This window comes from Coenobita brevimanus, chromosome 43 (genome assembly GCF_032717465.1).
Source record: "Coenobita brevimanus isolate Jiangsu-jjx chromosome 43, ASM3271746v2, whole genome shotgun sequence".
NCBI lineage: Eukaryota > Metazoa > Arthropoda > Malacostraca > Decapoda > Coenobitidae > Coenobita > Coenobita brevimanus.
Genome location: NC_136996.1, coordinates 32,965,658 through 32,983,934, shown reverse-complemented (window position 1 = coordinate 32,983,934; position 18,277 = coordinate 32,965,658). Strand labels below are relative to the sequence as shown.

General features: G+C 41.6%; 1 protein-coding gene across 1 annotated transcript in view; it reads left to right on the top strand.

Moving 5' to 3' along the window:
* Positions 1 to 219: 219 nt before the first annotated feature.
* LOC145397883 (very long chain fatty acid elongase 7-like) overlaps positions 220 to 18,277 on the top strand; it is a 22,453-nt gene continuing 4,395 nt past the window's right edge. Inside the window, exons 1-8 of the mRNA XM_080270917.1 lie at positions 220 to 310; positions 1,925 to 2,035; positions 5,622 to 5,917; positions 6,518 to 6,598; positions 6,746 to 6,802; positions 7,477 to 7,582; positions 8,218 to 8,390; positions 16,101 to 16,223. Coding sequence (XP_080127043.1) covers positions 220 to 310; positions 1,925 to 2,035; positions 5,622 to 5,917; positions 6,518 to 6,598; positions 6,746 to 6,802; positions 7,477 to 7,582; positions 8,218 to 8,390; positions 16,101 to 16,223 — 1,038 coding nt within the window. The remainder of the gene's footprint in view (positions 311 to 1,924; positions 2,036 to 5,621; positions 5,918 to 6,517; positions 6,599 to 6,745; positions 6,803 to 7,476; positions 7,583 to 8,217; positions 8,391 to 16,100; positions 16,224 to 18,277) is intronic.

The following is an 18,277-nucleotide window of genomic DNA, read 5'->3' as shown; positions in this document are numbered from 1 at the left end:
ACGATTTCATTTACCATCCCATAGCCAGAATAGGATTGGGTCTCGGTAGGAAGGATGAAGGCTTTATCTGCCCTAAGATATATTAAGCCCAATCTGTTATCCTTTATTACCGACAGTCCCGACCCCGACGACCCCTGGAGTTCCTGGTCACCTTGCCACCACTCCACCACCACAACCACTACCATCACCACAACCACCACCCAACATCGTGACCGTGAGATGGCGCCCTCCTCCACGACCACGACCACGACCACCACCGCACGAAACCCCACCACCAGGAAACCACCCCCTACAGAAGCTGAGAATAAAGGTAGAGTCACTGTAAAATGTTCTTGCATAATGTCTTTCGAACTGTTCCGTCCACGTTCACCACCACCACCATCATCACCACCACCAATATCACCACCACCACCAACATCGCCACCACTACCAATATCACCACCACCACCAACATCGCCACCACTACCAACATCACCACCACCACCAACATCACCACCACCATCACAAGCACCTCTCCATACTCTTACAGCAGCTGAGGTGGGGGGAGGGGGAGTACAACTGCTTTATGAAGTTCATGTATAGTACTGTACATGTCTGATGATTCTAATGTTTTAAGGGGTTCGAACTAATGTCTAAGGCTTTGAACTGTTTCGTCTTTCCTCTAACACCACCACTACCACCACTATACACATCTCCATCAACCAACCACCATCTCCTGGAACAGAGAAATTCAAGGTACAGTACACTCAAGGTAGAGAGGCCTTGCACACGGTTGAATTTTCAAGCTAATATATCAAGTTTCGAACAGTTCCACCTTTCACCATCGCCACTACCACTCTCCGACGTCCCACCACAGCAGCGGAGAATGCAGATATGGCGTCACTCTTCCCTGAGCGGTATTAGGTGAGACACGAGATCTATGGCAGACTGCAGCATGGAACAGCCTAATAATTAGAATTTCGCTATAAACTTTACCCATATTTTCAAAGATCCACCAGCACCCACGCTAATACCATAACACCAGTACTGAATGAGATAACCTTAGCATGTATTTAGTATAAACGGTAGGTATTAGTGCCGCATATGCACAACTTTGAAGCCCATGCTAACACGTGTGTAAAGTTTCAGACCTCTAATTTGTTATCTTAAGGCTGTGGTTGAAATACACACACACACACACACACACACACACACACACACACACACACACACACACACACACACACACACACACACACACACACACACACACACACACACACACGTACACACACCTAAATGCACACGTACACTCACACATCCATATTATTATGCACACAAGTATACAAATACAAAGACTCACACATACACACATACATAAACATATGGGTGGAGTATGGAGATTGTTGAAAAATATAAGTCAAGGAATCTATTGATCTAATGGTAAAAGAGATTGTGTGCATAGATGTAATGGTCATACAGAGAAAAAGGGAATGATCAGTGTAATGCAAAGAGTATATGTGAGGGAGTTTAGCTGGGGGAAGACGTAAAAGAGATTTGGCGAATTATGCAGTTGATAGTGAGGAGCAAACACACTGATGAGCGATAGAAATGGACGAATTTGTGATTGAAATGGCATTAGACAAGGAGTGGTGACATGTGAAGGTGTGTGTGAAATGTAAGAGAAGACTGCTGGGCCTCAGGAGACGGGTTGCTAAGTTCATGTGCAGAAAGAGTGGGGATTGAAAAAGAGGAATATTGCCTGCTTATCTTCCACATGTGTGACTACACCACCTACGCATACACACACACACACACACACACACACACACACACACACACACACACACACATCCCTCCCTCCCACACACACACATAACGATACACACCCTCATATTACCTCCTATCTCTGCGCCCTACATCAAATTCTAATATCACTCAGCAGACGGCCCGGCATTCAGTCTAGCAAGTATGGGTCTGAGAGTCGAGCATTTGAATGGGACGGAGGCACGGGGCGGGAATGGCAGCCAGAAACCAGTGGACGTGTTTCCAATTAGTAAGGCATTTTGGCACTGTGATGACATGTTGTTTAGCTATTTTGCATATAGTACAGTTTTTATCCACTTGTACAGTTGGCTCCACTCCCGCGTGACACACTACACTCTTTCATCCTAGGGTACAGTTGGCTCCACTCCTGCGTGACCCACCAACCACTGCAAAATGGTTTCTCAGTTTGAAGTGCAAAATCAAAACCACGACATGTGCGCCAGAAGTGTAGCCAGCAGTCAAGGAGGAGAGAGAGGGAAAGAGAGAAAAAACTTTAGTGTCGACTGATTGCAGTGCAGAGTCGGTTACACGGGAATGAAGCCAACTTTGCTTTGCAGAGGCTGGGTGTAAAAGAAATAATAAATCACTTAGAAAACGGTGCTACGAAGCCTGCAGTGCCACCTAAAATTTACCCAGAGTAATGTGATCAGGTTCGTAATTGAACCACATCCTCAGCTTGAACACTAAGCATTGGTTCCAAGAAATTCATTGAAAGGACGAAAACTGAGGCCAAATTAAGGTGAAAAGAGCATTGTACAAAGAATTTACTAAAAAAGCTTCTCTGCCTCAAAGGGTTAAGCTCAGTCCAAAGAAGGGAAACTGCTCTCCAAGGCTGTCGACAGAAAACGTAATGTGGGGCCAGGCAGGGGGACTGTAATAGATTTAGCCAAGGGGAACGATTATATTTGAGTTCAAGTACCTGTGATTAGAGAGTGGGGAAACTGGAGGAAGGATGAAAACGAGGTGAGAGAGAGAGAGAGAGAGAGAGAATAATAGAGCAAATTACTTGGACACAGACAAATCAGTGGTATAAACAGATGAAAGGAAACAATATGACATTCTAACTCCTTCAGTGCGATACAAGAAAATATTTGATCCCTTATAACTGGTGACTTTTTTTTTTTAGCTTATTCTAACTCATTCAGGTGATTTTAGGAAACTTACTAGAGATTTTCGTAGTGAAGGGGTTAGCTGTACCTTTGTCTAACTCCTCCGGTCCGTAAATTCCTCAAAAGCAATACTAATGATTCGGAAAATAGGTAGAATAAGCTAAGAACTAAATTTTTACCTTCTGAGTGAAATGGATTATCCTCTTAAAGACAGTGACCTTTTGTTTTTAGTTTATTCTTGCAGTCTCTAGATTATTTGTGTGTGTGTGTGTGTGTGTGTGTGTGTGTGTGTGTGTGTGTGTGTGTGTGTGTGTGTGTGTGTGTGTGTGTGTGTGTGTGTGTGAAGACTATTGAACCACAGGGGGTAAAATATAGCCTTCCTCAGTTGTTTCAAAACGCTTAGTCTTGTCCCAGCTAAAGAAAGAAAAATCGTCAGGTAACACCAAAGACGAAATCACGGGCCACGTCATCGGAGTGAAGTGAAAGCAATGCCGATCCAAAAATGAACTGGGACAAGGAAGTGGTGGTGAGAGAGAATCCTGAGAGTCCTAAAATACCCACTACAATATGTTATGCCCTCCTCGTTTCGTCATCTCTTCCTGTTTCGCTTGACTGCCTCTCCTTCCTGATCAGATCTTTCCTACTATCCTCTCCTTCGTTTCTTTTCTCATCAGTTTCTTCGTGCTTTTCTCTCCTTGCCCTCTTCCCTTGTCAGTTTCCCGTTTCCTAATTCCCTGTCCTTTGTCTCCTTCCATATCAGTTTCATCTTGCTCTCCTCGTCTTGTTTCTCCTTCCTCCTTTATTTCTTTCTGCTTTTCTCTCCCTCGTCTTCCTCTCCTTCTTGTTCTTCCTCATCAGTTTCCTCTCCTTCGTCATCAAATTCTCCCTAATTTTTGCATCCTTCCTCAACAATGTTTTCTGCCTTTCCACATTTTGTATTTCTTGTTCTCTTTCTCCCTGTTCCTGTATCAAGTCTTCTCTTATCTCCAAACATCCAGAGACGACGAAGTTCAACTCCTCAAAATGTTCCCTGGAGTTATTGGGATTGAACACTTGACCACGCCATCAGATTCAATTCCCTGCCATTAATGGGGTCGGATACGCAACAGTACCACGAAATTCTTGTCTTCAAACTGTTCCCTGCAGGGTAAAGAACGAACACACCAACACACTGTCCCTCAGCTCACTGCCTCATCCACTCGACCACCACCTCCCTCCGAGGAAATCGCGAAACGTTCCATATTCCCTACAGTACCTTCAATACCGAGCCATCGTCATTCAAATTAGTACTGACGGCCACATTATCAAAACTAAGACCACGAACCTGTTAGCCAGCTCTACTTTTCGCTGTTCATATATGGAAGGCCAGTGCTTGTTAAATGTTATAAGTCTACATCCATGTTTGAGTCTAGTCAGTAATGATAACAAAAGGTCAGACAAGTTCTGTCTCCATCATTACATGCATCAGAATCTGTCATAAATATCTGCTGTCTTACCCACACCTTCCTGTTCCCAATCGTGTTCTCAGTTTAATAACACACCTCTGACTCGTTTCCCTTTCGTGCTCTGTCTCTGCCACCAGACTCGTTTACCTTCACTCACTGCCACCAATTCACCAATATTTCATTACTAACCAATCTCTTTCTTCTATTAATTTTCTTTTTTTATTTCATTACAGTCTTACTTTTCACAGTTCTACTTTCCATCAGCCTTGTTGTGTTGCATCTGATGAGATCACCAAGTTTTTGTGAAAATATATTTAGAAAACTAGGTTTCACTCTTCTGGTGAGTCTGTTATATTGTTCCTGAAGGCAAGAAAAATGAGGCTTATGTCATTAAGTTTCTGTTATCGCTTATTCATCACTGCTATTAGTTACCAAGCTCATTTTTCCCACCAACCTTTCGTATGCTAATATTTTTTAGGCAATTTTTTGCTTCTCTCGGTATTTCAAATATTTTCTTTTGACCTCTTTAAACACTCCATTCAGATGGTCTTTTTTTTTTTTATTCTTGCCACGTTCAGGCAATATCCTTAAACTTAGGAAAGATCTCACGTACGGAAGGGGTTAATGAATGCTATATTAACCCATCAGTTCCAAAAACTCTATTCCTTCTACGTCTAGCAAAGGTGAGAGTCAAAAAGTTTAATCTTGCCTCTCTTCAACACTCAGACGATTAAGCAAAGATGGAAGTGAGCGTAAAATGGCTAGGCGCGTGCTCTACTATCCGGAGTGTCAACCAAAATGTTGAACTTGATCATGAGATGGGTTAATTATGCTCTTTTTTCCCCGAAGGCAGTCAACATCATAATCATGCGTTTCTAGAACAGCCAGATGGTCTAACAAAGTGAGATTCTGTGCCAAGAAGTTAATTAAGCTCATTTTATTCCCTCAGAGCATCTAGCAAAGGTTGGACTCAACACAGAAGGGCTACGTGGGAGTCAGCATTAAATGGTTACTGGTTACATAGGCTAATCTTCAATTCCCTTATCGTCTAGCGACGTAGAGAGTTAATTATACTCTTCTTCAACCCACAGAGCGTCTAGTAACCTTAGGAGTTAGCAAATGCTCTTCTATCTTCAGATCATCTAGCAAAGGCGTTAGTCAGTATCAAAGGGTTAGTCATGCTATTCTTCAGTCACCAGATAGTCTGACAAAGGTGGGATTCTGTGCTAAAAGGTTAACTATGCTCCCTTTATCGCCACAGAGCGTCTAGCAAAGGTTGGAGTCAGTGCAAAATGGGGGATAATCATGACCACGGTGAACATGGTCTATGGGCACTTGATGGTCGGACGCCACTTTTCCCGCGACCCACGTCAGGACCAGTGGATGTTGATGCAGTCCCCCTTCCCCACTTACTTCCTCACCATCTGCTACGTCCTGGGCGTCACCTGGCTTGGGCCGAAGATAATGGAAGGACGGGAGCCTGTGCCAAAGATTAGACCCATTATGGTGCTCTACAACCTGTTCCAAGTCGGCTTCTCCGCGTATATCGTATACTTGGTGAGTTTGCGCAACTTTGGGGAGCTTCTGGGGCCATAATTATGTGCGAATGAGTGTCTCGTTCATTCCACTGGGCATGCTGTTGATAGTTCACTTACTTTTGTATTTTCTCTTTGTTTTCTTGATCTTACCTCACCCCATGCTCAGGAAGGAAATAATGTCAAGATGATGATGATGATGATGAATATCTGGTTGATCCATGGGTCATATTTTTGTCGGGTCTGGAAGACCACAGCAGAACTGGAACCTATGAACTGACTAAGACCCATGATGGTACTTTGCAGCACCTTCCAGGCCATCTTTCAATAGGTTCAGTCTATATGTTTTTAAAAGTTTTATATTATCTTGTTATTCTGTGGGTATTATTGTCGTAGTGTTAGGATACTCATGAAAGGACAGGAGCTTTCTTTGACATGACTGAAATTCATAATCTATTTTGCACACACACACACACACACACACACACACACACACACACACACACACACACATCCTTACGCCTTTATTCACGAAATAAACAACGAAGAACTAATTCTCCCTCATCATTATACTTGTTTTCTCTACTTGTCTACTTATACTTGCTTTTCTTTCTCATTTCAGTTCCTTATGGGCGGATGGGCAGTAGGTTACAGCTTCCAGTGTCAAGCCTGTGACTTCTCAAACTCTCCCCAGGCGACTACAGTGAGTGAAAGAGAAGGGGGTGGGGCAGGTATTGGAGGTGGGGAGTGATAATTTGCATAACTGAGTGACTGATTGATAGTACAAGAAGAGAGAGAGAGATATATATATATACCATAAATACCACATCATATTGTCTCTCTTTTTCAGATGCTTCAAGGTTCCTACTGGTACTACTTCTCAAAATTCGTAGACTTCATCGACACGGTAAGGAATTCTGTATGTTCGTTGATCTATTTATTTGACATCCAATTTCTCTATATTACATTATTAGATATCTGTATTTATCCATATACGATCCAGTCCTTAACCGAGTCTTCTCCTCGGGAAAGAGTGTGATTGTTAGAATTAATCCTTCCACGTGCTGGGGAAGTACGAATAAGGAAATTGTGTCCATAGTGAGAGTAGTGCTTGTGAAATTGGGGGTGTTGTTGTGTGTGTACAGTATGTGCGTGTGTGTGTGTGTGTGTGTGTGTGTGTGTGTGTGTGTGTGTGTGTGTGTGTGTGTGTGTGTGTGTGTGTGTGTGAGACAACAGGCCTGGTTGAAGATCATGATGATGATAATAATAGTAGTAGTGGTAGAAGTAGTAGTAGGAGTAGTATTGACAATAATAATAATAATAATAATTATTATTATTATTATTATTATTATTATTATCATTTATTATTATCATTATTATTATTATTATTATTATTATTATTATTATTATCATTATTATTATTATTATCATTATTATTATTATTATTATTATTATTATTATTATTATTATTATTACTATTAATATCATCATTGTTATAATTATATAGACGATAATTATGATGATAACAAAGATGAAAAAATATGTTCTCTGTTCTCGTACCTGTTGTTTTGGTGCGTTCAGCTGTTCTTCGTGCTGAACAAGAAGTACGAACACATCTCGCTGCTCCACGTGGTGCATCACTCCCTCATGCCCATCAGTATGTGGTACGGCGTCAGACATCAGCCAGGTGAGGACGTGCACACCTGTATCACACACACACACACACACACACACACACATCTATCCATCTCTCTCTGTACACTTTATCCAGGGACAGAGAGATATACAGGTAGACAGAGATACATGGATACAGAGATAGATAAGTAGATAGGTAGATAGATACTGAAATTCATATTTTTTAAAGAGGTGTAAGATTTCCATAAAACTTGTGGATCGTAACAAAAGTGACGCTAATATTCCTTTTTTATCTTTTTCGAAAGTTAAAGTCTGAATCAGTTTTTAACACCAGTGGCATTTTTTTCTCTTTAATATTCTTATGCGCCTACAACTCACTCTCAGCGGAAGAAAATCGTCTGCCTTATACCCCTGTGATTCTAAACGCCTGTAATGTAACTCTAAATCACTGTAACGAGGCAGACATTGTACTTTAGTAAAATTCAGAATCAGAGAATTTTTATGTGAATTTTTAAGAAGAGAGTGGTAGATGTGTTTTTTCAAATGGTCGATTACTTTTGTCCCTTCAAGTGCCAGATTATTTTTTCCTGTCAAGTGGTCGATTACTTTTGTCCCTTCAAGTGGCAGATTACTTTTTTCTTTTCACTTGGTCGATTATTCATGTCCCTTCTCATTATACCCTTTCAGGCGGTCACGTCACTTTTATGGGGCTGCTCAACTCCTTCGTGCACGTGGTGATGTACACGTATTACCTGCTGGCTGCTATGGGACCACGTGTAAGGCCGTACCTCTGGTGGAAGAAGTACCTGACCTCGCTACAGATGGTGCAGTTCGTCCTCGTCCTTGCTCACTCTGTACAGGTAGGTGTTTGGTTGTTTTAGTTGGTGTGTGTTTGTGTGTGTGTGTGTGTGTGTGTGTGTGTGTGTGTGTGTTTTCCTTAGGCTGTCGTAAGTCTGTGGCTGGAAAAATTATTAAGCCAACGTGCCAAGGTTTTTCCATGCCTGAGGCCCTGTCAGAGTTAAAGAATGATCTATTCTTCCATGTCCAGGACCCTCCAGGATACCCAGACAGTAAATAATGGAATGAATAGTACAGTAAATAATGGAATGAATAGTACAGAATTTACGCAGGAATACTATTGTTATTTGTCTACAGTTCTCCTCAAGGTTTATATTTAATTCTCTCGTGGTGTCAGCAACTCTAGTACGAGCTGGGAATCATCTCAAGGTCAAGATGATTCCAGTATCTTATTCCAGAGAACGCCAGACGATTTTATTCAGTCGAGCTTGAGTCATAGGAGCCTAGCCTGGGAGTGTGAATAGCTGGGAGGGAATCATAGCAGTGTGGGAGTGTCATAAGACGCAAGAGTGAATCAGAGGAGCCTGGGAGTGTTAGAGGGGTGATCTTAACATTGATCCCGCATGCAAACAAGTCTCTTTAATTAACTTTGGCTTGGAATAATTACTAGATGACTCATCAAGAAAACCCAGTACTTGACGACATTGGCCTTTGTGGTACTGGCAAAGGCAATTCATTTCCTGCCCAATCTACCATACCTTTTCTCTTGTTACCTGGATATTGTGACACTGGTGAGTGAGTGAGTGAGTGTGTGGCATATTTAACTGGGCATACTTTTGGTTAGGATCTATTTCTGTTATTTCTGTCTGTCTGTCTGTCTGTCTGTCTCTCTCTCTCTGTCTCTGTCTCTCTCTCTCTCAAAAAAGAAAAAAAAAAAAGGGCTTATTTTTTTCTCTAGGTAAAAAAAAAAATCGTTTGGGTTTGATTTCCCGCTAGTGTGCCTGTGTATCGCCAGGCTTACCTTGCCAGGCCTTGTTAACTTTTCCACATTGCCACGAATGACGTCATGCTTTTTTCTGTTACCTTGATTCTTTTTGGCATAAGTATTTGGATAGGCAGTGACTTTATTTATTAATTTATTTTTTATTTATGCATATTGCTCTTTATTTAATTACTTGTCTATTTTTTTTTTGTGTGTGTATTCATATTTTTATTTAATGTATTAAATGACTTCTTAATGTTACTGTTCAGTCACTTTTTTTCAAGTCGTTTATTGACCATTAAACCAAATAATTTACTTGGTTTGTTGTGAAATACAGTAAATATGGCGTATCATCATCATTATCATCATCATCATCATCATTATCATCATCATCCAGACCTCCTTTCCCACCGAAGGGCAGGGTGAGGAGTAGCAATGTCCAGGCAGCCTAAATTTGCTCACTCCAACGGGCCACGCTTCCATTCATTTATCATTCAAGCCCCCGGAATCCTGGCTCTATCGGATAACATTCACCACGTTCTGTAGCTTCACATAAACGTATCCGATTGAGTCAATCTGGACGCGGCCACGTTAAAAAAGGGTGCTAAAATCCCTGATCATGCACTTCTCACAACATTCATCCAGCCAGCTCGATCTCTTGTCAGTTCCCTAGCCTCACCGACTTCCAAATCTCTCTTCCTCACACACTCATCCACCATCATAAAAAAAAAAGTGGGGGGTGGAGTAAGAACCCCCCTGCATCTCCTCTTCCTGGATCAGCCCCGAGTGTTATCTAATTTGAGAGGGAAAGTCCATGTTCTCACAGCCACTAAAAACCACTCCATTTTTTTCGGCCATTTAATACCCAGGAGTAATAATTATAATAATAATAATGATAATAATAATAATAATAATAATAATAATAATAATAATAATCGTACACAAAACTTGGCTTTGGTTTTGTCCAGTTATTCTTGCGTCAGCGTTTAGTTTAGTTTTTTTTTTTTTTTAACCGGTCCTTTCACAATGATGTTTTGTTATATGTCTATTTTTTATGTGAATTTTGCTGCCTTCCTCCCCCCCCCCTCTTTCTCTCTCAAAAAAAAAGTAAATAAATAAAAATGGGCCTATTTTTTTCTATCTATCTATCTATCTATTGCCAGACGCCTTTATCCCGTAAGGGGTGGCCACAAACAAATCGCCTCCATGTCGCCCTGTCCCCCGCCATTTCATTGCTCTGCTCCCAGCTCACACCCTCACTCTCTCATATACCTCTCCACTCCATCCCTCCATCTCATCCTTGGCCTCCCCCTCCCTCTCCCCCCCTCCACCTCACTCACATACACTTTCCTCGTCAGTCTCTCGCTCTCCATCCTCTCCACATGTCCAAATCACCTTATTGTATTTCTCCTAACGCTTCCTGTCACATCCACATCCACACCACAAGGGCTCCTTCACTTCCTCATTTGTGAGTCTGTCTCTTCTTGGGACTCCATAATTATGCTCCTCTCAAATAACTCATTTCCACTGCTCTCACTCTTGACTTCTGTCCCTCCAACAAGGTCCAAGCTTCACTTCCATCCGTTAGAGTTGTATCACAAAACTGTCATGTAGTAGCTTTTCCACTTCCATGCTCACTTCCCTGTTTCTGAACACTGCTTTCAAGGAACCAGCAACCTTTCTTCTCTGTTGCACCCTTTCAAGCACTTCACTCTCTAAACTTCCATCCTTACTCATCACACTACCCAAGTACTTAAACGTACTCACATTTTCCATTTCTTCCTCATCCAGCCTCACTGTACATTCACTGACTTCATTTCTCTCGAAGACCATAGTTTACTCTTCCCTACATTCACCTTTAGCTTCCGTTTCTTACACACTTTCCCAAACTCATCCACCAAGCCTTGCAGCTCCCCTTCGTCTTCACATAACAACACAGTATCATCTGCAAGCAACAGTACAGGGAGTTTCCAGACACTGCCCTCTCTCAGTAGGGCCACTCCAACATCCACTACCCTACCTTGTATCTCTTTTATAACCCCATCCATATACAGATTGAACAACCATGGAGACATAACACATCCTTGTTTCAATCTAACCTCCAAAAAAAATCATTTGGGTGTCATTTCCCGCTAGTGTGCCTGTGTACCGTCAGGCTTACCTTGCCAGGCCTTGTTAACTTTTCCACATTGCCACGAATGACGTCATGCTTTTTTCTGTTACCTTGATTCTTTTTGGCATAAGCATTTGGATAGGCAGTGACTTTATTTATTAATTTATTTATCTATTTCTATTATTATTTATTTATTTACTTGTTAATTCATTTTTCGTTTATCTGTGTATTGATATTTTTATTTGATATACTGAATTACTACTTATTGTTATTGTTCAGTCACCTTTTTTTTTTTAGTCGTTTATTGAGCATTAAAACAAATTCCTTACTTGGTTTACTCTGAAATACAGTAAATATGGAGCATCATAGAAAAACAACGCTGGAGGGGGGGAGTTTGAATCCCCCTGCATCTCCCTTTCCTGGATCAGCCCCCTGCGTTATCTTTTTCTCGGAGGGAAAGTCTGTATTCTCACAGCCACCAAAAACCATTGAATTTTTTGCTGCCATTTACGAGTAATACCCAGGAATAATAATAATAATAATAATAATAATAATAATAATAATAATAATAATAATGATAACAATATTAATAATCGGATACATACTGTAACTTGGCCTCGATTTCGTCCAGTTATTCTTGCGTCAGCGTTTAGTTTTTTTTCTTTTTTAACTGGTCCTTTTACAATGATGGTTTTTTAAGTGTATCTTTTTTTATGTGAATTTTCCTACCTCCTCTGTCTGTCTGTCTCTCTCTCTCTCTCTCTCTCTCTCTCTCTCTCTCTCTCTCTCTCACTCTCTCTCTCTCATTAGGGGGACGACATATTTACGAAAACGTCTGTGGAATTTATGACAGATCAGTAAAGTCTGTTTTAACGAAATCCAAATCCTTTAACTATTCTCTACCCGAGCCCGGAATCGAACTCTTGTCCTCTGGCACGGCAAGTCACCTCTGTAACCACTCAGCCACCACCTCTTGCTACCTTCTGACGATTCGGATTAGCTTAGGATTAGCCTTTTCTGAGGGTTAAGTCTCAGCCCAGTTGCTTTTTCATCGTCCATTAATTTTTATTTGACGAAACTTGAGACAAACTTTATTAATCAAACCTGTCCGTACCTGCTGCCTATTGAGCTGGATGGATATTTCTTTCGTTTTCGTTTTTCTTTCCTTTTTTTCTCTCTTCCTTTCAGCACCAGGCGCCTCCTCTCGCCATTTTTTTCTGGTCCCAGAGAGCGAAAAGGAAGAGATGGCTTGCTGTGTGAGACTGTTTTTGCCTATTTATCTCTTGCTTGGGTTTCAGAGGTAGAAGGGGTGGAAAGATGAACTGTGTGTGTGTGTGTGTGTGTGTGTGTGTGTGTGTGTGTGTGTGTGTGTGTGAAACATGAAATTAAAAGGAAGAAGGATTGAACGAAATAATGGATGAATGAAAGGATGGATGAATGAAAGAATAGATGAATGAATGAATGAATGAAGGAGGGAAAGAATGAATGAATGATTGACTGGATGAATGAATGAATGAATGGATGGATGAATGAATGACTGAATGAAGGAATGAAAGTATGAATGGATGAATGAATAGATGAATGATTGAATAAATGAATGAAAGAATGAATGAATGATTGAAGGAAGGAATGAAGGAAAGAAGGAAGGAAGGAAGGAAGGAGAGAATGAATGAATGATTGAATAAATGAATGGACGAATGACTGACTAACAGACTAACCGAATGTATGAACGAATGAATGAATGAATGAATGCCGACTTGAATTTAGTAACTTCAATCAATAATGTGTCGAACAGGTAAATCAAAATTCTAAAATCAATAAGCTTTTCTCCCATACCCTGTAAAGTGAAAAAAAAAAAATGCACTTTTTCTTACTAGTGCCAAAGGCCGCTGGGTTGAATTAAAATGAAAAAAAAAAAGAAGTCAAAATTGGTGAAACTGAGTAAAGAGTGCGAATTATATTAAGTGAGACTGACCCAAAAATGAGAGAGAGAGAAACAGCGGCAGTAGAGCTAAACATGTAGACTTAAATAAATTGACTTAATCGCACAAGAAACTCTGCTTTATGACCTGTATTAAATGTGGGAAAGTTTGATGAAATTTTGCGGTACTTTGCAAACACACACACACACACACACACACACACACACACACACACTCACAGGGCGAAACTGACTGATGTTTCCAGGACACTCATTACTATTGTCTCTTAGTTACACAATTTGTAAATACAAGAAGAAGTGGAGGAGGAAGAGGGGGAGGAGGAGGAGGAAGACGAGGAGGAGCAGGACGAGGAGAAGGAAGACGAGGAGGAGCAGGACGAGGAGGAGCAGGACGAGGAGGAGGAGAAGAAGAAGAAGACGGACAGACAGACATTCAAACAGACATAATAGGAAACAGACAGCCAAACTTTTAGAATTGGAGAAAGTAGACGCAGCCTTAGAGACAGACAAACAATAAGTGACACACAGACAGATAGACATAGACAGAATTTTCGAACTGGTGAGGTTAGATATAGCCTTCATTAACCTCTTAAATACGAGGAGGAATTATCTGTCTATCAATCTATTGCCAGACGCCTTAATCCCGTAAGGGCTGGCCATAGACAAATCGCCTCCATGTCACTCTGTCCCCCGCCAGGAACTAAGCTAAATAGAAGCCTTCGGGGATATCAGGTAGTAAATAAGAGACAAAAATAATTGCTGAATTAAAAAACGTCATGTGAGGGTTTAGAGGAATGGCACTCTTTTTCTTTTCATTTCTCTTTTTTACTTATCTTTTTCTTTTTACCGATTCACTTTCAATTTCACCAGTTAAATCTGAGCCTCGTATAAAAACAGATTGTCATGCTGAAAGTCGGATTTAGTCTAAAGAACATCCTAAAAACATAATCCACATCAGAAAAACCAGGTCTTGTTGACATGCAGGCCTTCGTTGCATTTCTCTTTGAGCCGTTTATTTTTGCGCATTACGCCTTACTGTTCTCATTTTTCCTCTCTTTTTTTTTTAAACATATTTCTGCGCTTTTATCCACTTTCTGTAGTAAGGAAATGTGACTCAGACAACTATATCAGGCTATATGAATGGGTTATAATTCTGGACAATGGTAAAGTGCACCAGACCAGTTTGTTTGGAAATATATGGGTCAGAATTCTATAGTGTTGTACACTGATTAGGACAGCTCTTTAAGGCTGTATGTTTGGGTCAGAATTAAGTAATATGGAGGAGAAATAGTCCTTGGCGAACACAGGTCATGGGAGGGGATATGGGTCCATGAACGAATAACAGATCCATGGTGGGAGAAAATGGCCCAATGGGGAAATAATTTCTTTGGGGGAAATAGGCATTATAAAAATAAGTCCACAAGGTAAAAAAAGAAAAGTCCATGGGAGAAACAGGTCCATGGTAGGTAGTAGGAGGAAAATTGATCTATGGGAAAAGTAGGTCCATGTAGGAAAATACTGCACTTTTTACGTACCGTCTTGTTGCTGGTATTACACAACGCTGCATTGCGCTTAAAACCCTTCCGCGCGCGCGTATGTGTGTGTGTGTGTGTGTGTGTGTGTGTGTGTGTGTGTGTGTGTGTGTGTGTGTGTGTGTGTGTGTGTGTGTGTGTGTTTGTGTCTGTGTAATACAAGGCGGTCCATATATTACGCAACTTAGTTCTTTGTTGCAAGGGCGGCCAGTCAGCGATATCGTGTCTACCCTGCGTTATCTACTTCCCATAACGCTTTCCATGATTTACAGTGCCTGGTTTTAAATTCTGATTCCATAGCTGACCAAAAAATTTATGATTAAGTCAAAATATTCCCTCACACCAGCAAACTGAGCCGTTCCCACAACACACACAAATTGCGAAGCGTAATATATTGATCACTGTGCAATATGTCGGCCACTTTCTTGGATACACCATATCGTACATTCAAGCGCAGTTTACGTGAATTCATCCACTTATTTCCCCTGGCCACGACACGTAACAGTCATTTTACAAACGAGGTCCTTATTACCTGTTCTATTTACGGAAAATACTTGCAGTGCAGTGTCTACAGTTTCTATATATAAAGCCAGTGACTGTGGTTATCGCTAAATTTTCACACGTAAATAGGCTGTTGCTTAGTTTCCTGCACGTAACTCCCTCCTCCTGCAGTTTCGCCTTCATAACTCCATATCATTATCTTGTCATATATCGTTCGTTGATGGATGGTGTGGCGAGGAGGCTCACGTAACTTTCTGCAGTATTTTTGCAGTATATTCCAAGGTCTAACAATGCACTTGGTTTTGAGTTAATATGGGGATTTCCTAATGTCTCTTTCTCAGCTATTTATTTTGCACATAATGCTGGTGTTTTGGTGATGAAAACTGTGGCACAAAACTTCTAACGCGTCAAAGTCTAAAGAAAGATATGATATTGTGTTTGCTTGGGAGATTTCGTAACAGCTATTTATCTTCCACATTACACCACACAAGTATTCTGTGGCTATTTTGCAATGAATATTTTGTAATTTCTTTCCTGTGCCAGTAATCCCTACCCCCCACTCTCCTGTCGTTACAGCGTTTTGTGGCGTGTGTTGTTACCTGAATGCTGAAGTTAAAGTCGTCAACTACTGTTTGTAACATGCATTTTGTAACTTGTAGCTATATCGTAAATTTTATTCTGTAACCATTATCTCTGTTACAGCTGGCGTTCGTGGACTGCCCTGGTGTACCATGGAGAGTTAGCTGGTGGATCTGTGGAAACTCTCTAATGTTCCTCTTCCTCTTTGCTAACTTCTATCGCCAGTCCTACTTCAACCCAGATAAGGTGAGGGAGATGCATTGCTTTTTTTTATAATAGTCTCTGTATATGTATTGTCAGTGAAAAATTGCGAGGAATGAAGCCACAGTGACATAGTTGATGCTTCTCTTGTCCTTCTCTCCCTCCTAGCCCATATCCCTGCCCTTCCCCTAACCCTGCCTACCCTCTCACCCTCCCGTCCCCAATTCCTCTCCTTCCCTTCTCCTTCCAGCTTACTAAACCTTCCTTTCCCTACCCCTGCCTTTCCCTACTCCCTTCCCTTCCCCACCTTATCCTTTTCCCTATCCCTGTCTTTCCTCTGCCCTTCCCTTCTCCTACCCTTTACTGTACCCCCTTCCCTCACCCTGCCTCTCCCTTACCCCTTGCCCCTGCTCCACCTTACCTTGCCCAACCAGGAAGCAACGCCACAATGATCTAAGTCTCATGTAGTCTTTAAATGCACACATCCCACGCACAATCAGTCGGGGTGCCAGGGAGCCAAATGTCATAATGTCAGGGGTACAGTATTAGCAGCTCTGTCTTGCACCACACCACACTCCACCTCGCTACACCTCATAGTACCACACTTTGCCACAGCTCACCTCACCACACTCCACCGTACTTCTTTCCACCACACCTCATTCCTCCATTGCCACACCATTCCTCTGCACCCGTCATACCCAGCCACACCTCACGCCACCACACACTGCCACTGTTCACCCTACCACACCTCGCTTTGACACACTTCACCACACTTCATCCCACCACAGCCCTCTCCACTTTACCACACCTCACAGCACCCCACACATACGCCATCACCGTATTCCATCTCATTCCACCACACCCCACTCCACTTCACTACACCTCACTCCACCACAGTTATCATTTCCTTCATTCCATGTTATTCAGCCTCTTCCTACTTGCCTTCTCTCTCGTTCATACCTCTCTACCTCTTCCCTCCACACCTCATTTCTCCTTACCCTTCGTCCTCATAAATCTTTGCTTGACTTCTCTCTCCTCCGCACCTACTGCAGTGCCTCCTTCTTTGCTTTACTGCCATTTTTTTCCTACTTCTCACTCCCTTCTCTCTTCTTCACATCTGTTTCCTCTACCGTTCTCTCCACTACAAGAGAGAGAGACAGAGACAGAGACAGATAGACAGACAGACAGACAAACAGACAGACAGAGACAAAGAAAGACAGACACAGACAGACAGACAGACAGAGACAAAGACAGACACAGACAGACAAAAACAGACACAGGCAGACAGACAGACAGAGACAGAGACAAGGACAGAGACAGACAGACAGAGACAGAGACCATAACAGACAGACAGACTAACCACTTCCTTCTCATGTTCAGTCTCTGCCCCCTTGCCCCTTGCCAGCAATAATATAGTGCTTGTCTCTAGCTTCTCATTTATCTTCATGTGTACCAGTCCATATTTATAAAGATTCTTGGGGTTAAGGTGTGTATAAAATTGTTTGTATATGCTTTTCTCTACACTTATATACCTGCTATTCACTTACAAAGCAGCGGGATTATTATTATTATTATTATTATTATTATTATTGTGATGATGATGATGATGATGATGATGATGATGATGATGATGATGATAATGACGATGATGAAGATTGTGTGTGTGTGTGTGTGTGTGTGTGTGTGTGTGGGCATAGTCTTAACAGCCCCTTCCCTGAGGCCTAGCAGTTCTATGTGCACACACCTTCACTTGTCAACAGTTCGGCACTAACACCGACCGTCCATACTGAATACATGCTAGGGCTGTCTCAATCAGATCTGACACACTGATATTAGCAGAGGTGTTTTTATGACATGTCGGCGGGTCTTGTGGCGTGTTGTTAAAGTCTGGTTTAATAGAATTCAGTTCAGCATACTCGACCCTGCCACAGTCGGGACTCGAACTTGCGTCACTACAGACAGCAGACGACCTTTCATCACATACAGCCACCATACACTTCACAACCAAACCAGAATGAATAACAGAGAGAATGATACAACAAAACACAGACTGCTTATTTATACCTCTTCATCACTCAATACTCTACCATCCACTTCAT